Below are 14,620 nucleotides of genomic sequence, written 5' to 3'. Positions count from 1 at the left end.
ACTCTAGATATGTTGGACATCAACTCCCATCAGCTCCAGCTAACATGGCCAAAGGTAAGGGATGCTGAGAGTTGTAGTCCAAAACATCTGGAGGGCACCTGGTTGGGGAAGGCTGGTGTAGTGTTTCACAGATGCTGATAGGTTCAGCCAAATCTTCATCAAGGTGAAAGACCTAGGGGCATAGGGAATTCACCTACAAATTATTATATAGAGTATAAGAAAGGGAAGTTGTAAAATCGCCAAGCCCCTCACACACACACACACACACACACACACACACACACACAGAGTATTTTGATCTAAAAGTACTTTCATGTGACTTCTGTTCAACTGATCCCCTCCCACTCCCTACTACATGATTTCTGAAAACCATATGGTATGTGTTACATCGTCTGAGCAGAGACTTTGCAGTGCAACAATACAGGAGGAGTTACTCACATTTTCAGGTATGCTGGGAAGTTCTCTGATGTCAGGCACAGTAAAGTAAGAGTGCTGGAGAAGTGGGAAGAGAAACTGCATCATTTGCCATTTATTTAGAATCATAGAATAGCAGAGTTGGAAGGGGCCTACAAGGCCATCGCGTCCAACCCCCTGCTCAATGCAGGAATCCACCCTAAAGCATCCCTGACAGAGGGTTGTCCAGCTGCCTCTAGTGTGGGAGATCCCACAACCTCCCTAGGTAACTGATTCCATTGTCGTACTGCTCTAATAGTCAGGAAGTTTTTCCTGATGTCCAGACGGAATCTGGCTTCCTGTAACTTGAGCCCGTTATTCCGTGTCCTGCACTCTGGGAGGATCGATTTAAAACATTTCTATCCTGTTGCTTCTTCTGCTTGAAACATAACTTAAAACGTACACTGCTTTTATAAGAAAAATGATACAAACTCAACACAACAACACAAAATAAAGCAGCATATGAAAGCACCTGTAGTTAACAGTCGCCAGCTGCACAAGAGACCAACTCACTGCTAGCCAAAAACCTTTCCAAATAGGTTCGCCTCATGTAATTAATTTCAAACTTTCCTTCCTAATGTTTGCATCGTATAGTCCCACTGCTGGAAAGTTGTGAAGAGAGAGATGGGGGAAGTAAAATGTTCTCTCGTATGGGACCAAACTTCAGTTGTGGGAGGGAGGAGGAGAACAAGATGCCAGAATGTTAAGAGTAAACTCTGGCACTTCACAAGAATCCTTCCTCAGGCAGAAGAGGTAAGGGGAGCACAAGTGTTGTAAACCGCCCAGAGAGCTTCGGCTGGGGGGCAGTATATAAATGTAATAAAATAAATAAAATAAATAAATAAATGTCTGGTATGTAGACCAAACAAGCTGGTTGCATGATATACAAGAAGGTGGCATTGTGCTTCTGTTCTGCTTATGAGCAGAAGTCCCAAAACTGTTGCTGCAATGTGTGTACATGATGAATTAATTTTATTTAATGTTGTTGCTGTTGCTGTTGCTGTCTCTTTCCTGGTAGAACTGTAAGGACCTATGGTTATATGCACTATAATTCACTAACTGACTGCTTGTGGGCTTCCTATCTGGGCATCCGGTTGCCCACTGTGACTAGATTTTGATACAAAAGTACTTTCTGGACTAGGTAGGCCTCCGGACCGATCCAGTATGACTCTCCTTTTTCTTCTTAAGTAGCAGAATGTCGATAGGGAGAAATTTTTCTCCCTCTCTCAAAATACTAGAACCTTGGGTCATCCCATGAAGCTGAATCGACAAATAAGAGGAAGTACTTCTTCACACAGCGCATAGTTAAACTGTGGAACTCACGACCACAAGATGGAGTGATGGCCACCAATTTGGATGGCTTTAAAAGGGGGTTGGATAAATTCCTGGAGGAGGTGAAGGCTATCCATGGCTACTAGCCCTGATGGTTGTGTGCTATCTCCAGTATCCGAGGCAGTAAGCTTTTGTGCACCAGTTGCTGGGGAACATGGGTGGGAGGGTGCTGTTGCACCACGTCCTGCCTTGTTCATCCCTGGCCGATGGCTGGTGGGCCACTGTGTGAACAGAGTGCTGGACTAGATGGACCCTTGGTCTGATCCAGCATCAGGGCTCTTCTTATGTTCTTATGGATACATTTGCCTCACTCAGGTACAAACTGCAAAGCTAAGTAACATCTGAAAATGTTTGAGGTTCTTAAGGTTGATATAGACACACTTAAAACTGTACGAACTGGTGGCATCATGGGAGAATGGGGCAAATTTCCATGGTCAGGGTTTTTGAGCCGTCCACTGCTCATTAACATTATGCATAAAGAATAAATCAATGCAGACTTGCCTACTTCATACTGGCTGCAGAATTTAACTCTTCTGGATGAGGGATAGTGATTCATTTTAGCACAGACTAGGAACTGTGGCACAGCAACATCGTCATTGGTCTGCATGGTACTGATGTTATTTTAATTCTGTGCTGTGCTTTTATGAGGCTTCTCAGAACCTATCTGTTGTTTGTCTAACATTTCCACCACCTTCTGAACAGCATATGGGCTGAAATACCCAGCAGCTGAAGCAGCTTTGCTCACAAGGGATGAGGAAACAGGTACAGCGTAGCCCTCACACTCCAAACCTGCTGCTCCTTTACTTTGGTCGGAAAGGTGTAAGATGCTAGGAAAAGGGGGGGGGGGCTATTGAGAAAGGGGCTGCAGAGAAAAGAGCACAATGGGGCAGGGGCCTGTAGCTGTGCAAAATAACCCGGGCTTCATTATTTGGTTTCAAAACAGGCAGGCAAAGCGGAGGCTGAAGCCAGCAGAGCTTCTGAGCTCTACTTTGAAAGCCTTTCCCTGCTCCACTGCCCATGAAATGTCGATGGCAAAGGGAGGTCAAGAGCATTCCTTCCGCGCACTGGAATGCAACGGCCAAAACATCCCAACCTCTCGCCCTGCCTGCGTGACGGCCTGTCCTCTGCAACAGAGAGTTGCCCTGTGCGTGTAGCAAGATTTCCTTGACACCACTGAGGTGCCTCCTATGCCAGCCTAGACAGCTCCTACCTGTGGACTGACATTACGGAGCAAAGCAATCAGAGGAAGATCTTTGGAGCCAGCACTTGGTGTGGAGACTGCGGGAGGGAGCAAAGACTGCGGGACAGAGTTTTCAAACTCTCCCTGACTTAGTCATCACTGCTGAGAGAACAGATACAGTATACTCTGCTAAAAGCAACACTAAATTCACCTGACAAATCGTCCTCGAAAAGGTGGGCTACCAAAATGCTTCCGAGCTACACAATTTAACAGGGGGAAATGGCCTGATATCTCGTACAATGGCAAGCTCTGAGAGTACGAGGGGTCTCCAGTTCCCACCCCTAGTAAGAGCAGATATAGCACTCCATATGTCAGTGCTATACATGGAGTTTCCTCCCAAGTCTACTGGTGCAGAACGGGGGAGAAACTAGCTCCTAATCAGGAACGGAGGCAGGGAAGAAGAAGGTATCAGGAAGGCATCACACATCAGTGTGGTGTAGTGGCTGGAGCGTTGGACTGGGAGTCGGGAGATCCAGGTTCTAGTCCCCACTCAGCCATGGAAGCTCACTGGGTGACTTTGGGCCACTCACAGACTCTCAGCCCAGCCTACCTCACACTGTTGTTGTGAGGATAAAAAATGGAGGAGGAGGATTATGGATGCCACCTTGGGTTCCTTGGAGGAAAAAAGGAGGGATATAAAAGTAATTATAAATAAATCAGTGCTCCAGCATCTGTTCTGGGCTCCCATGGCCATTTTCTGAGCACAGTTCAAGTGCTGGCTCTTTCCCAAATGGTCTTCAGTTCTTGGGGGCTGGTTCTGCCCCTGTGGGCCAACATGACCTCAGCAACAAGACAAGAGTGTCTCTTGTTAGCTATGCTATCCACACACCCTATTTCAACAGCATGGTCACGATGAGGGGAATCTGCAGGGGGTGTCCAGTTTCTTTCCTCTTTGGAAACCCATTAAAGCATTTATTATTTATTTATTTGTTGCATTTGTATACCGCCCCATAGCCGAAGCTCTCTGGGCAGTTCACATAAGATTAGGCCTCATCTTGAGTATTGAGCCCAGTTCTGGGCACCACACTTCAAGAACAATACAGACAAGCTGGAGCGTGTTCAGAGAAGGGCAACGAGGATGATAAGGGGGCTGGAAAAAATGCACTACGAGGAGAGACTGAAAGAAATGGGCATGTTTAGCCCGGAGAAGAGGAGATTGAGGGGAGACATACATACTTCAAATACTTCAAAGGTTGTCACACAGAGGAGGGCCAGGATCTCTTCTCAATCATCCCAGAGTACAGGACACAGACTAATGGGCTCAAGTTACAGGAAGCCAGATTCTGGCTGAACATCAGGAAAAACTTCCTGACTGTTAGAGCAGTACGACAATGGAACCAATGACCTAAGGAGGTGGTGGGCTCTCCCACACTAGAGGCATTCAATAGACAGCTGGACAGCCATCTGTCTGGGATGCTTTTAAGGTGGATTCCTGCACTGAGCAGGGGTTGAACTCTATGGCGTTATAGGCCCCTTCCAACTCTACTATTCTATGATTCTATGATTCTGGGTATACACAGTTCTGGTACACAGGCAAAGTGCACACCAAAAGGAAGCACAGAAGGCCAGAAGACACGGAGGAGGCAAAGGGGCTAGGCAAGAAACTCTGGATATTTTGCAGAGAAAGCTTCTGCGTCTTAGCATTGTGGTTATCTAAAGTTGCACAACTGTGCAGAGGGACCAGGCAAACCGGTCACTGACAGGCAGAAAGAGGGTTGTCCAGAGGGTTGGAGCACAAGCCCACATCTGGGATTCGCTTCTCTGGCTATGCAGTGAGTGGTTTGGGGAGGGTCAAGGGTTGTGTTGCACATGTGGCCAGAGGCTGAACACCCATACATGTACACACTCCCAATCTTACTGCAAATAACTGGGATGGGAGTGATATTAAAGCCTTCCCGCATTCCTGCATTGAGTGGGGGGTTGGACTCGATGGCCTTATAGGCCCCTTCCAACTCTACTATTCATAGAATCATAGAATAGTAGAGTTGGAAGGGGCCTAAAAGGCCATTGAGTCCAACCCCCTGCTCAATGCAGGAACCCACCCTACAGCATACTTGACAGATGGTTGTCCAGCTGCCTCTTGAATGCCTCTAGTGTGGGAGAGCCCACAACCTCCCTAGGTAACTGGTTCCATTGTCGTACTGCTCTAACAGTCAGGAAATTTTTCCTGATGTCCAGCTGGAATCTGGCTTCCTTTAACTTGGGCCCGTTATTCCGTGTCCTGCACTCTGGGAGGATCGAGAAGAGATCCTGGCCCTCCTCTGTGACAACCTTTCAAGTATTTGAAGAGTGCTCTCATGTCTCCCCTCAATCTTCTCTTCTCCAGGCTAAACATGCCCAGTTCTTTCAGTCTCTCTTCATAGGGCTTTGTTTCCAGTAGAGTCTATGAGTCTAAGATCTCCAGAGTTGTCGGGAGGCTTTAACCTCCCACCATCCTAGTGATATTGAGTAGTAACACTGGGGTGAGGATGGGGTTAAAGTCTCCCCCCACATCACAGTGATGCTGGTGAAGACTGCTGCTATGGGGAGGAGGTTTTAATTTCTTCCGCACTGCCATGATTCTCCAGGGAAAGAGGGTCATAGTGCATGCAGGGGTGACCCTCTTTCCCTGGAGAATCAGTACAATGGGGGTGAGGTTAAAACCTACTCCCTAGGATGGTGATGTTACTGAGATGCACATGTGGCACAACCCCCACGTTAAAATGTCAAGCAGGTTTTGAAAGCAGAGAGGCATCTCTCTCTCTTCAGGTGCACAACCTGCAAGGTGAGCACTTTATTCACTACCTGTGTTTTTAGCCTTTCCACTAGATTTGGCTATTTATTTTGTCACCTGTTCTGCTTTTTGAGAATTAGTAGAAAAATAGTGGGGAACCCCTCCCCCAAACCAAACAGTCTTACTGGGGTGAGGGGAGGGGAAAGGACAAGAAGAAGCTGCATGCAATCCTATACAATCCTATACTTAACTTTCAGCACAATCCTATACATGCCTCTTCCGAAAGAAGCCCCATTAAGTTCAATATGGTTGCAGCCTCAGGTAAGTAAATGTTCCACCATTTCCCTATATTAGGTGTGCTACTTACCACGCTGAGATGAACAGATGTGGCCGGCTCGGGGACGGGTAGCTTGTAAAGTGTTTCTAGGAGTTCATACCATTGGCTGTCCTGGAAAAAAAAGCAGACGGTAACTTCCAAAGCAGGTAGTTTTGGTTAACAGTGCTATGGGCCATGAGAGAAGTCTTAGTCTTAGGCCTTAGCTAGACCTAGGGTTTATCCTGGGATTGTCCCGGGGTCATCCCTGTTCATGTAAATGACACACAGGTTATCCTGGGAGCAGGCAGGGATGACCCCGGGATGATCCTGGGATAAACGTTAGGTCTAGTTAAGGCCAATCTCTCTCTCTCTCACACACACACACACACACATACACACACCTGACAAGCAGCACCCAAGACAGGAACAGGCTTGGATTCTCAACTGTGGAGGCCATAGGTCTAGCTTTCTCTACTGGAGCAAATGACTACTCTTATAGCAACTTGTGAAACATTACACACAGCATCCAAAACAGAGGCTTTACACACTGGGTGAATCTCCTCTTTGTGGACCCAGGATTGAATACGACATATCTGAACAAAGGCTCAGGTTTGGCTATTGATACAATTTTACAAGTATACATGCTCTCTCTCTCTCACTCTCTCTCTCTCTCTCGCACAAACATTCACAGCCAGACACCTGAGGCAGTGGAAGAGTTTTAGACAGTTACCTGGCCTTTTGCTGTATAGTCTGCCAAGATGTTCAGCAGCTTATAAAAGACTTCAAACCATGGGAGATAACTAAAAATAAACAAAATGCAAGCTTAAGTTTTTTTGGGGAAACAACTTTAGGAAAAAGATAGTTTCACTTTAAAGAATGCCCGTAACAAATTATATATATATATATATATATATATATATATATATATATATATCCATTGCAATGCTTGTCAAATGTGGAGGGCCTCAGCTGCCAGATCTCTGGCACAACAACCACTCTCTATATTCCACTACATGTTAACCACTAATGTAAGATTAGCGTGAACCGCCCAGAGAGCTTCGGCTATTGGGCGGTATAGAAATGTAAAAAATAAATAAATAAATAAATAAATAAAAAGATCAACTGTAAGAGAGAGAGATTAATACTCTGAAAGTTCTGCCAAGCACTGACTCGCCCTCCAGGGAAATGTTGACCCTACAAAACAAGGACTACCAGGAGTGTCCACTGCAAGATCATTTTAATGGGGTTTTGTATCGGACTTCGACAGCGACGTTTTTTTAGTGAGCTGGGTTATTAAGCAACTCAACCAGGAATCCCGTTGGAGCTACGGACAGCGGCCAAGGAAGCGCCGAGAATACCTTAACCTCTTCTCACCGGGGAAGATGGGAGCATTCAACGGCATACAAGGGATAAGGTTCTTCCACAGCACAGCTGCCTTTGTCAATGGCAGAGGAGTCACTGCTCCGATTGACCGTCAGGCCGCAGAAATAAATGAAGTGAGACGCACCAGACGTGACAGATAATGGGAACGGAGCGCCACGTTAATGTACGCATGCAACTTGCAAAGGCTACAGTGAAATTTAAGTAGCTTATCAACCCTGTGCTGATAAAGAACTTAACTTTTCACATTCTACGACAGCATTATCACGTCTGTTAATACATTCCAGGCAACTGCAGGGACCATCGGCTACTGCCCGTCCAACATACAATTACTACTTTAGAGCGGAATTGCTGCATTTGGCATCAGAATGTAAACATTCCAGAGGGATTAGAAGGACGATAAAGTTCCGCTTCCCATTTTTAAGTCTCATAAACCTCAACGGAGTTAAGAGCCACCGTAAGAGTACCAAGAAAGAGAGGCCTCTTTGAGCAGGAGCCTTGCTCAGAGATTAAGAAGAAATCTGGTAAACACACAGAAAGAAAGAAAGAAAGAAAGAAAGAAAGAAAGAAAGAAAGAAAGAGGAGAAGTGAGGGAATGGCTACAACTTTTTGCAAGCTAGATTATTATTATATTTTTTCTTTAAAAAGTCTGCGGGAAGTCCTCATGAATTATGTTTGAATCTGGCTCAGGTCCTTTTCTATAGAGAGGTTACTTCGAAAACTGACTTCCTATTTCACAGCACAACGTTTTGGGTCTTTAATTAAATCTGTTCTTTGTGTGCAGTTAAGAATTATTTCCAGAATACCGGACTCTAAAACGGGACATCCAAACTTAATGGGCATTATGGACACAGCATTGTGCAATTTGAAGTCAAGACTACCATCATGCTCACAGTTCAGGCCTGAGAGCTGCTTTCAGTGTCAGCACTGAAAGTAGTGCCACTGGACAGGCACAAAGGACATTTCCTTCAAAGACGCAGAGCCAGAAGTAAATTTCAAGATCTCTAAGTAAGTCTGAGTGCTGGTAACTCTTTGTTTTGAGAGCATAAATATCCTTCGATTACAAAATTAAGAATAAGCGGGTTCAGAGCTTTTCCCCAGTCCCGGATCAATTTCTAGCAACGGTAAGACTACAGTTTTAAAACCAAAGTCCACTTTTATGCTACTTGCTCCTAAGTCACCACTGAGGCCTGCAGTTTCCTTACGACCCAATTGTGGAAAGTCTATGCCCAGCTCCCTGCAGGGACAATTTGAGACCCAAGATTTATTTTAATCCCATTACGCAAGAGTTAAGAAAAGAGTTTACCAGATGCAGTAACACAAAACGAGGGAGAAAGTGCCAATTACAATCCCAAGCAGCTCCTAATATCTTAGAATCATAGAATAGTAAGAGTTGGAAGGGGCCTACAAGGCCATTGAGTCCAACCCGCTGTGGCACCCTGGTTGTGGAACGAGCTCCCCAGAGAGGTCCGCCTGGTGCCTACACTGTACTGCTTTCGTCACCAGCTGAAGACCTTTTTATTCACTCAGTTTTTTAACACTTAATTTTAACTTAAATTTAAATTTTACTGTTTTAACTCTGTATTTTAATCTTATAATCAACTTTGCTGTGTGGTTTTATCCTGGTTGCGCTTTTTATACTGTATTTCGTAATTGTGTTTTTAACCTGTTGGATGTTTTTTGTGGTTTTAATTTTTGTGAACCGCCCAGAGAGCTTCGGCTATTGGGCGGTATAAAAATGTAATAAATAAATAAATAAAAACCCCTGCTCAATGCAGGAATCCACCCTAAAGCATCCCTGACAGATGGTTGTCCAGCTGCCTCTTGAATGCCTGTAGTGTGGGAGAGCCCACAACCTCCCTAGGTCACTGGTTCCATTGTCATCCTGCTCTAACAGTCAGGAAGTTTTTCCTGATGTCCAGCCGGAATCTGGCTTCCTATAACTTGAGCCCATTATTCCGTGTCCTGCATTTTTCCTTTAAATCGTCTCCAGTTATTTTACAGGAGACTAGCCAGCCCAGTAAAAAGGATTGTTTCACTTAGGTTTCCTGTACAACCAAACGTTTATCCTTTTTTCACATCACTTTAATTGCTAAACCTGCTGGCTATGTTAGTTGATAAAGAAACAAATGTAAGGGAGCTTCGGCTATTGGGTGGTATAAAAATGCAATAAATAATAATAATAATAATAATAATGGAGATATTGTTTACTAGATCTACATCTATTGCTGGAGGAGTATGCAGGGTGTTTTTTTTTAACAGGTAACACAGAACTCTTTGATGGGCAGGAAAAAAAACCATATAGCTAATTATCAGCTTTGTGGGAAGAATGGGCTATAGACGTAATTTCCCACCCCATCCAGTCACTTCAAATACATGGTGGCTTATTCATGACATTTAGTCTCATCACATATGTAATATTTACAGACCACTGGGGGTTACAATATAGATGTGTCTAAACTGTAGTAGAGTAGGGAGGGGTTCTGTCACAGCTACTTCATTATTTCAAAATCCTGTATTTAAATCAGCAATTCCCTTCAAGGTGAGATACAGGAGGTTATCTTGTTTTCTCTCTGCAAAAACAAATCAAAACCCCACTGAAGTTGAGGAGGCTGAGAAAGAGTGACTGGGCGAAGGGTAGCCTAGTGGATTTGAACGCAGGCACCTCTCCCCACCTGCCTGTACAAGTTGCATCTGACATTCTCCTCGTGCCAACTTGCCTCCTCTCACTCAATCTGATTGGAGAAGGAGGATCTTTCAAAAGATGCGTCATGTAAAGTCATCATCACACTCTGGGATGCTTCCATCACAACATGGCACCTGCTGTCTTGTACGTCATTGGCCAATTGAACATGCAGACTAAAGCCTGCTGCTTGCAAGAGAAGTATAGCCCCCAGTATTGCAAGAGGGGAAAAGGCGGGCTATAAATGTAATAGCAAAGAATTAAAAAACATATGACTACTTATTAATTTAGTAGATTTATATACAATCTTCCAACTAGAGTCATCAAAGCGGTTTACGATATTTATAAAACACAACAGGTACAACAAGAGCCACATGTTCAAAAAAACAAACCCGAAAAATGCATTCAGCTCCACTTGAGCAGGGAGTCTGCCTCTGAAGTTCCTTCGTCAGTTACCCCTGGGGCAGTTAGCCTTGGGGGCAGTCCAAATGGAGCAGGCCCTGATGTCCCCTTGGCCTGCCCCTGTCTCCCTCACTCCTTCTTCCTTCTCACAGGGGAGCTGAGAATACAAGGAACCCCCGTGATAAAGGAGAAGATAAAGGGAGAACTCTGAAGAAAGAATTATGGGAACTGTAGTTTTTATGGTGGGTGTTTGTCTAGGCAGAAAAAAGGGAGCAGCAAACTGCTTCCAATAGAGCTCGATGTTTTAGGGTGCTAAGAAGGGACTGCTGCTAAAAGTTAATTCCATGCCCTCAAAGCCCCAGTAAAATTAAAAGCCTTGTAGCACCCAAGATGATGCATCATTTCCTAACGTTTGGTGCACTTGTATGTTATTTCCCCTGTTTACATTCCTAATCTTACCCTCTACAAGTCTCATCGCATTCTACCTTTGCCCAATATGCTATTCAGAATAACGTTGCTGTTAGGATTTCTGGTTGTGGAAAGGAAACTGACAGCTTGCGATAGGGGAATCAGTCTGCCTAGTGTTTTTATAGTCTAAAGGTGGCATCGATGCAACACAACCCCTTCGGGCACCTTTGCTACCTGGGGAATAGAACTGGATCTTGCACAGATACGGGATATTAAACTTCTAGAAAAATTGGAACTTTGCAGTTTCAAACAGGCGGTTTATTAACAAAACAGCCGACAGAAATATTGGCACATGCAGGAGGACTAAAGTCAGTACATCTGATAAAAGGTTTCGATGCTCAGCCTATGGTTTTCTCTAAGGTGTAAATATCAAAACGTACCAGAGTGCGCCCTTGGGGAGCTGGGCTCAGTTTGCTAAGCAACCATGTACAGCTCCCTTTTCTCTAAATAGGCTCTTGCAACTGCGAGAGAGTTCCCAGGGGGGGTCTGTGTTGCCCTTTCATCTGGGGAAAGAACACAGCAACCGCTCTGCCTTGAGCAGTTATCTGGAGACGTGGGCCAATTTCAATGCGCCAGGAAGCCCCACAGGGAAATGGGCAGCCGGGGGCGGGGAAGGGGGGAAGAGATATTTTTCCGCTGGCTTCTTCATGCCCAACCAGAACTCAGGGTAAAAACCAGTTTCAAACTGGCCCCACAAACGAACTCTGGCAGTTGCAGTAGGACAATATTAATTTATTGTGGTGGTTGTGGTGAATGAAACCAATGCCGCTGGAGGATTGTTTACCCAACAGGCCAAGCTTGACGGACTCACTGGTGTAAGCATTAGGACTTTAGCAATCAGTCAAAAGGCAGAGCGGGGAATAGGGATTCAGCTTGTGTTGGATGGGGTTACACTCCCCCTGAAGACACAGGTCTGCAGCTTGGGTGTACTTCTGGATTCAGCCCTGAGCCCGGATACCCAGGTTTTGGCAGTGGCCAGGAGTGCATTTGCACAGTTAAAGCTAGTACGCCAGCCGCGCCCGTTCCTAGAGATGTCGGACCTGGCCACGGTGACACATGCCTTAGTTACATCCCGATTGGATTACTGTAACGCGCTCTACGTGGGGCTGCCTTTGAAGAGTGTTCGGAAACTCCAGCTGGTTCAAAGAGCTGCAGCCAGATTGTTGACCGGGGCTGGTTACAGGGTGCAGACAACTCCCCTGTTAAAACAGTTCCACTGGCTTCCAGTCTGTTTCCGAGCACAATTCAAAGTGCTGGTTATGACCTATAAAGCCCTATATGGCTCGGGTCCAGGTTATTTGAAAGACCGTATTCTCCCTTATGAGCTTTGAGATCTTCTGGAGAAGCCCTTCTTTCAGTCCCACCATCTTCACAGGTGCCCTTGGTGGGAACATGGCAAAGGGCCTTCTCGGTGGCTGCTCCAGTGCTCTGGAACTCTCTTCCCGAGGAAGCTAGGCTGGCTCCCTCCTTGATGGGCTTTCGGAAGCAGGCTAAAACTTTTTAATTCCAGCGGGCCTTTGGAGAATAATCTAGCCCTCCATCTATGTTAATGTCTTATAATTTTGTTGTGTATTTTAAACGTTTATGGTTTTGTTTCCCCCTGCCCCCAATGTATATTTTAAACTTTGTAAGGCCGCCTTGAGGCCCAGCATTGGGCAAAAGGCGGGATACAAATAATAATAATAATAATAACAACAACAACAACAACCAACAGCAACATGGAAGAGTCAACAGCCTGCACCTTCCTGCTCAGCAAGTGAAACACAACCTTCTGCCATAAATATGCGTTGAATAGTGAGCCAAGCACCTTTATCCAGCAATTCATTTTGCTAACCGTCTTCAGCACAGAAAAACACCCATCATGTTTGTGTCCTTCTCTACCCCTGTGGCGCTCAAGGCGGTATATATGTGGAGCTATCCAGTTTTATCCTGAAGTTAAGTTGAGGGAGAGTTTCATGACAAAACATTTGAACCCAAGCCAATCCTCCACCCTCAATAGTAGACTAGCACTCAGAAACAACTGTCAAAGACTTTCTCACTTGTGCAACACGACAAGGGCTCTGCTCCAAGCAAGTCAACTTAGGCCACAATCCCACAGAAGTGGAGTGAAAGTGGGTGTAGAAGTAAACATCCAGAGTACTTCAGATTTCTCTCCCTTTGTAGAAGTTTATACTCCTTATGGCTCCAAATAGGCTTGAAAGAATGTGAGAAAGTCTTAAAAGCCAGGTGGGGGTAGCAGAATAAGATCTCTAGTGGCCTGGTGATACATAACTATAGGATGCCTTGTCCCAATTAAGTCAAAACTATTCAGAATAGTAAAAATTGCAGAATGTGGTTATGCCAAGCAAGGGAAATTTTGCAAATCTGTTTAATTTGCACAGGTTTATGCAAGTCACATAATCTGGCACTTCTAAGCGCAGAATCTGGAGCAGCTGGGCATGGAATTTATCCATTTCAGTGCAGAGCACGGGGCAGCCCTGGGCTTCAGCACACAGAGGTCACCTGACTTTACAACTGGCAGCACATAGAGAACTCTCAGAAGGAATTTCCCCTGGATATTTGTCTGTGGAAGACACAGACCAAACATCTTCCAGCTTTCAGTGCTGAAGCAATATCCACACACAGATTATAACACCAGCAGAGCAGCACTTCCAGGTGTGTTAGAATAGTCTCACATATCAGGGTGAAAAGGCAACCAAACCCTATAAGCTACCACATTTTGTCCTCTGCTCTCTGATAAAACGGGAAGTTGACGTGCACCACCCAACAGCCACCATTTTTTAAAAAGTAACCTATGGCCATCTGCAATAAAACAAACACGGCATTTTAAAAATTTATTTAGGCTAATAGACTTGCAGGATTAGCAACTGCTCTTACAAAGGAGCTCCATGCAAAACATTTCAGAGCCACTACAGAGTGGGAGTACAATAAAACGCTGGCCTTTCCTGTTCAGAGCTCCCAGAGGCGTCTTATTTCAATATCAAGAATCTCCCCAGCTCCCACATTGATACCATTTACAGACTACCAGAGCTCCAAGCCACAGCACAAAGCTGAGTGCCAGGCTGAATTTGGTTTTCCAATGTTCATCACATCCACCATGTTAAACCACAGCAACCAACTGCACTGGATTCCTTTCCTTGCTTCCATCCACACCGCATCACAAACTGTTAAAAGCTCACTTAACTAGAAGGGGTGGAGAGAGAGAGAGAGAGAGAAAGAGAGAGAGAATGAATTTATCTTGGGAAAGGCAGTCTGTCAGACTTACTTTACGTTTTTCCTTTTCAGAACACAGAGGCTGGATTTATAACCCCAACACCCTGCTCCGCATGGAACTGAAGTACCAAAAAACTAGTAGCGCGATCGGGGATTTATGGCGCATGGCTTGCTCATATTTAATTTGTAACCAAACACTTCCTCTTCCTCTTAGCTACCTCAGAACTTTTGATTAACTCTTGTTTTCACAGGTCAGAGGTTAAACAAAGGAAGGGAAACGCTCCATGCTGAAATTGCCCAGAGCTCTGCCACAATGCCGGGACGGGGGCTGGAAGACCAATCCTGTTCAAAGAACATTAAAATAAGCGATAGGCTAGATAGGGTTCCTGATAGCTGAAGTTCAAAGACTCCAGCAACCGT

The 14,620-nt window shown here is 45.1% G+C and overlaps 1 protein-coding gene across 4 annotated transcripts in view; it reads right to left on the bottom strand.

Annotated features, from left to right (window-relative positions):
- Window positions 1–14,620, bottom strand: part of DENND1A (DENN domain containing 1A) — a 297,718-nt gene that overhangs the window by 134,305 nt on the left and 148,793 nt on the right. For all 4 annotated transcript variants that reach the window (XM_063144890.1, XM_063144892.1, XM_063144891.1 and 1 more), the window contains exons 6-8: window positions 6,785–6,854; window positions 6,106–6,186; window positions 439–492 (exon numbers count right to left, since the gene is read on the bottom strand). In XM_063144890.1, the coding sequence (XP_063000960.1) occupies window positions 439–492; window positions 6,106–6,186; window positions 6,785–6,854 (205 nt within the window). The remainder of the gene's footprint in view (window positions 1–438; window positions 493–6,105; window positions 6,187–6,784; window positions 6,855–14,620) is intronic.

Source organism: Elgaria multicarinata, chromosome 19, assembly GCF_023053635.1.
Source record: "Elgaria multicarinata webbii isolate HBS135686 ecotype San Diego chromosome 19, rElgMul1.1.pri, whole genome shotgun sequence".
Classification (NCBI taxonomy): domain Eukaryota; kingdom Metazoa; phylum Chordata; class Lepidosauria; order Squamata; family Anguidae; genus Elgaria; species Elgaria multicarinata.
Note: the sequence above shows the minus strand (reverse complement) of the source record. Positions and strands in the feature narration are given on the sequence as shown.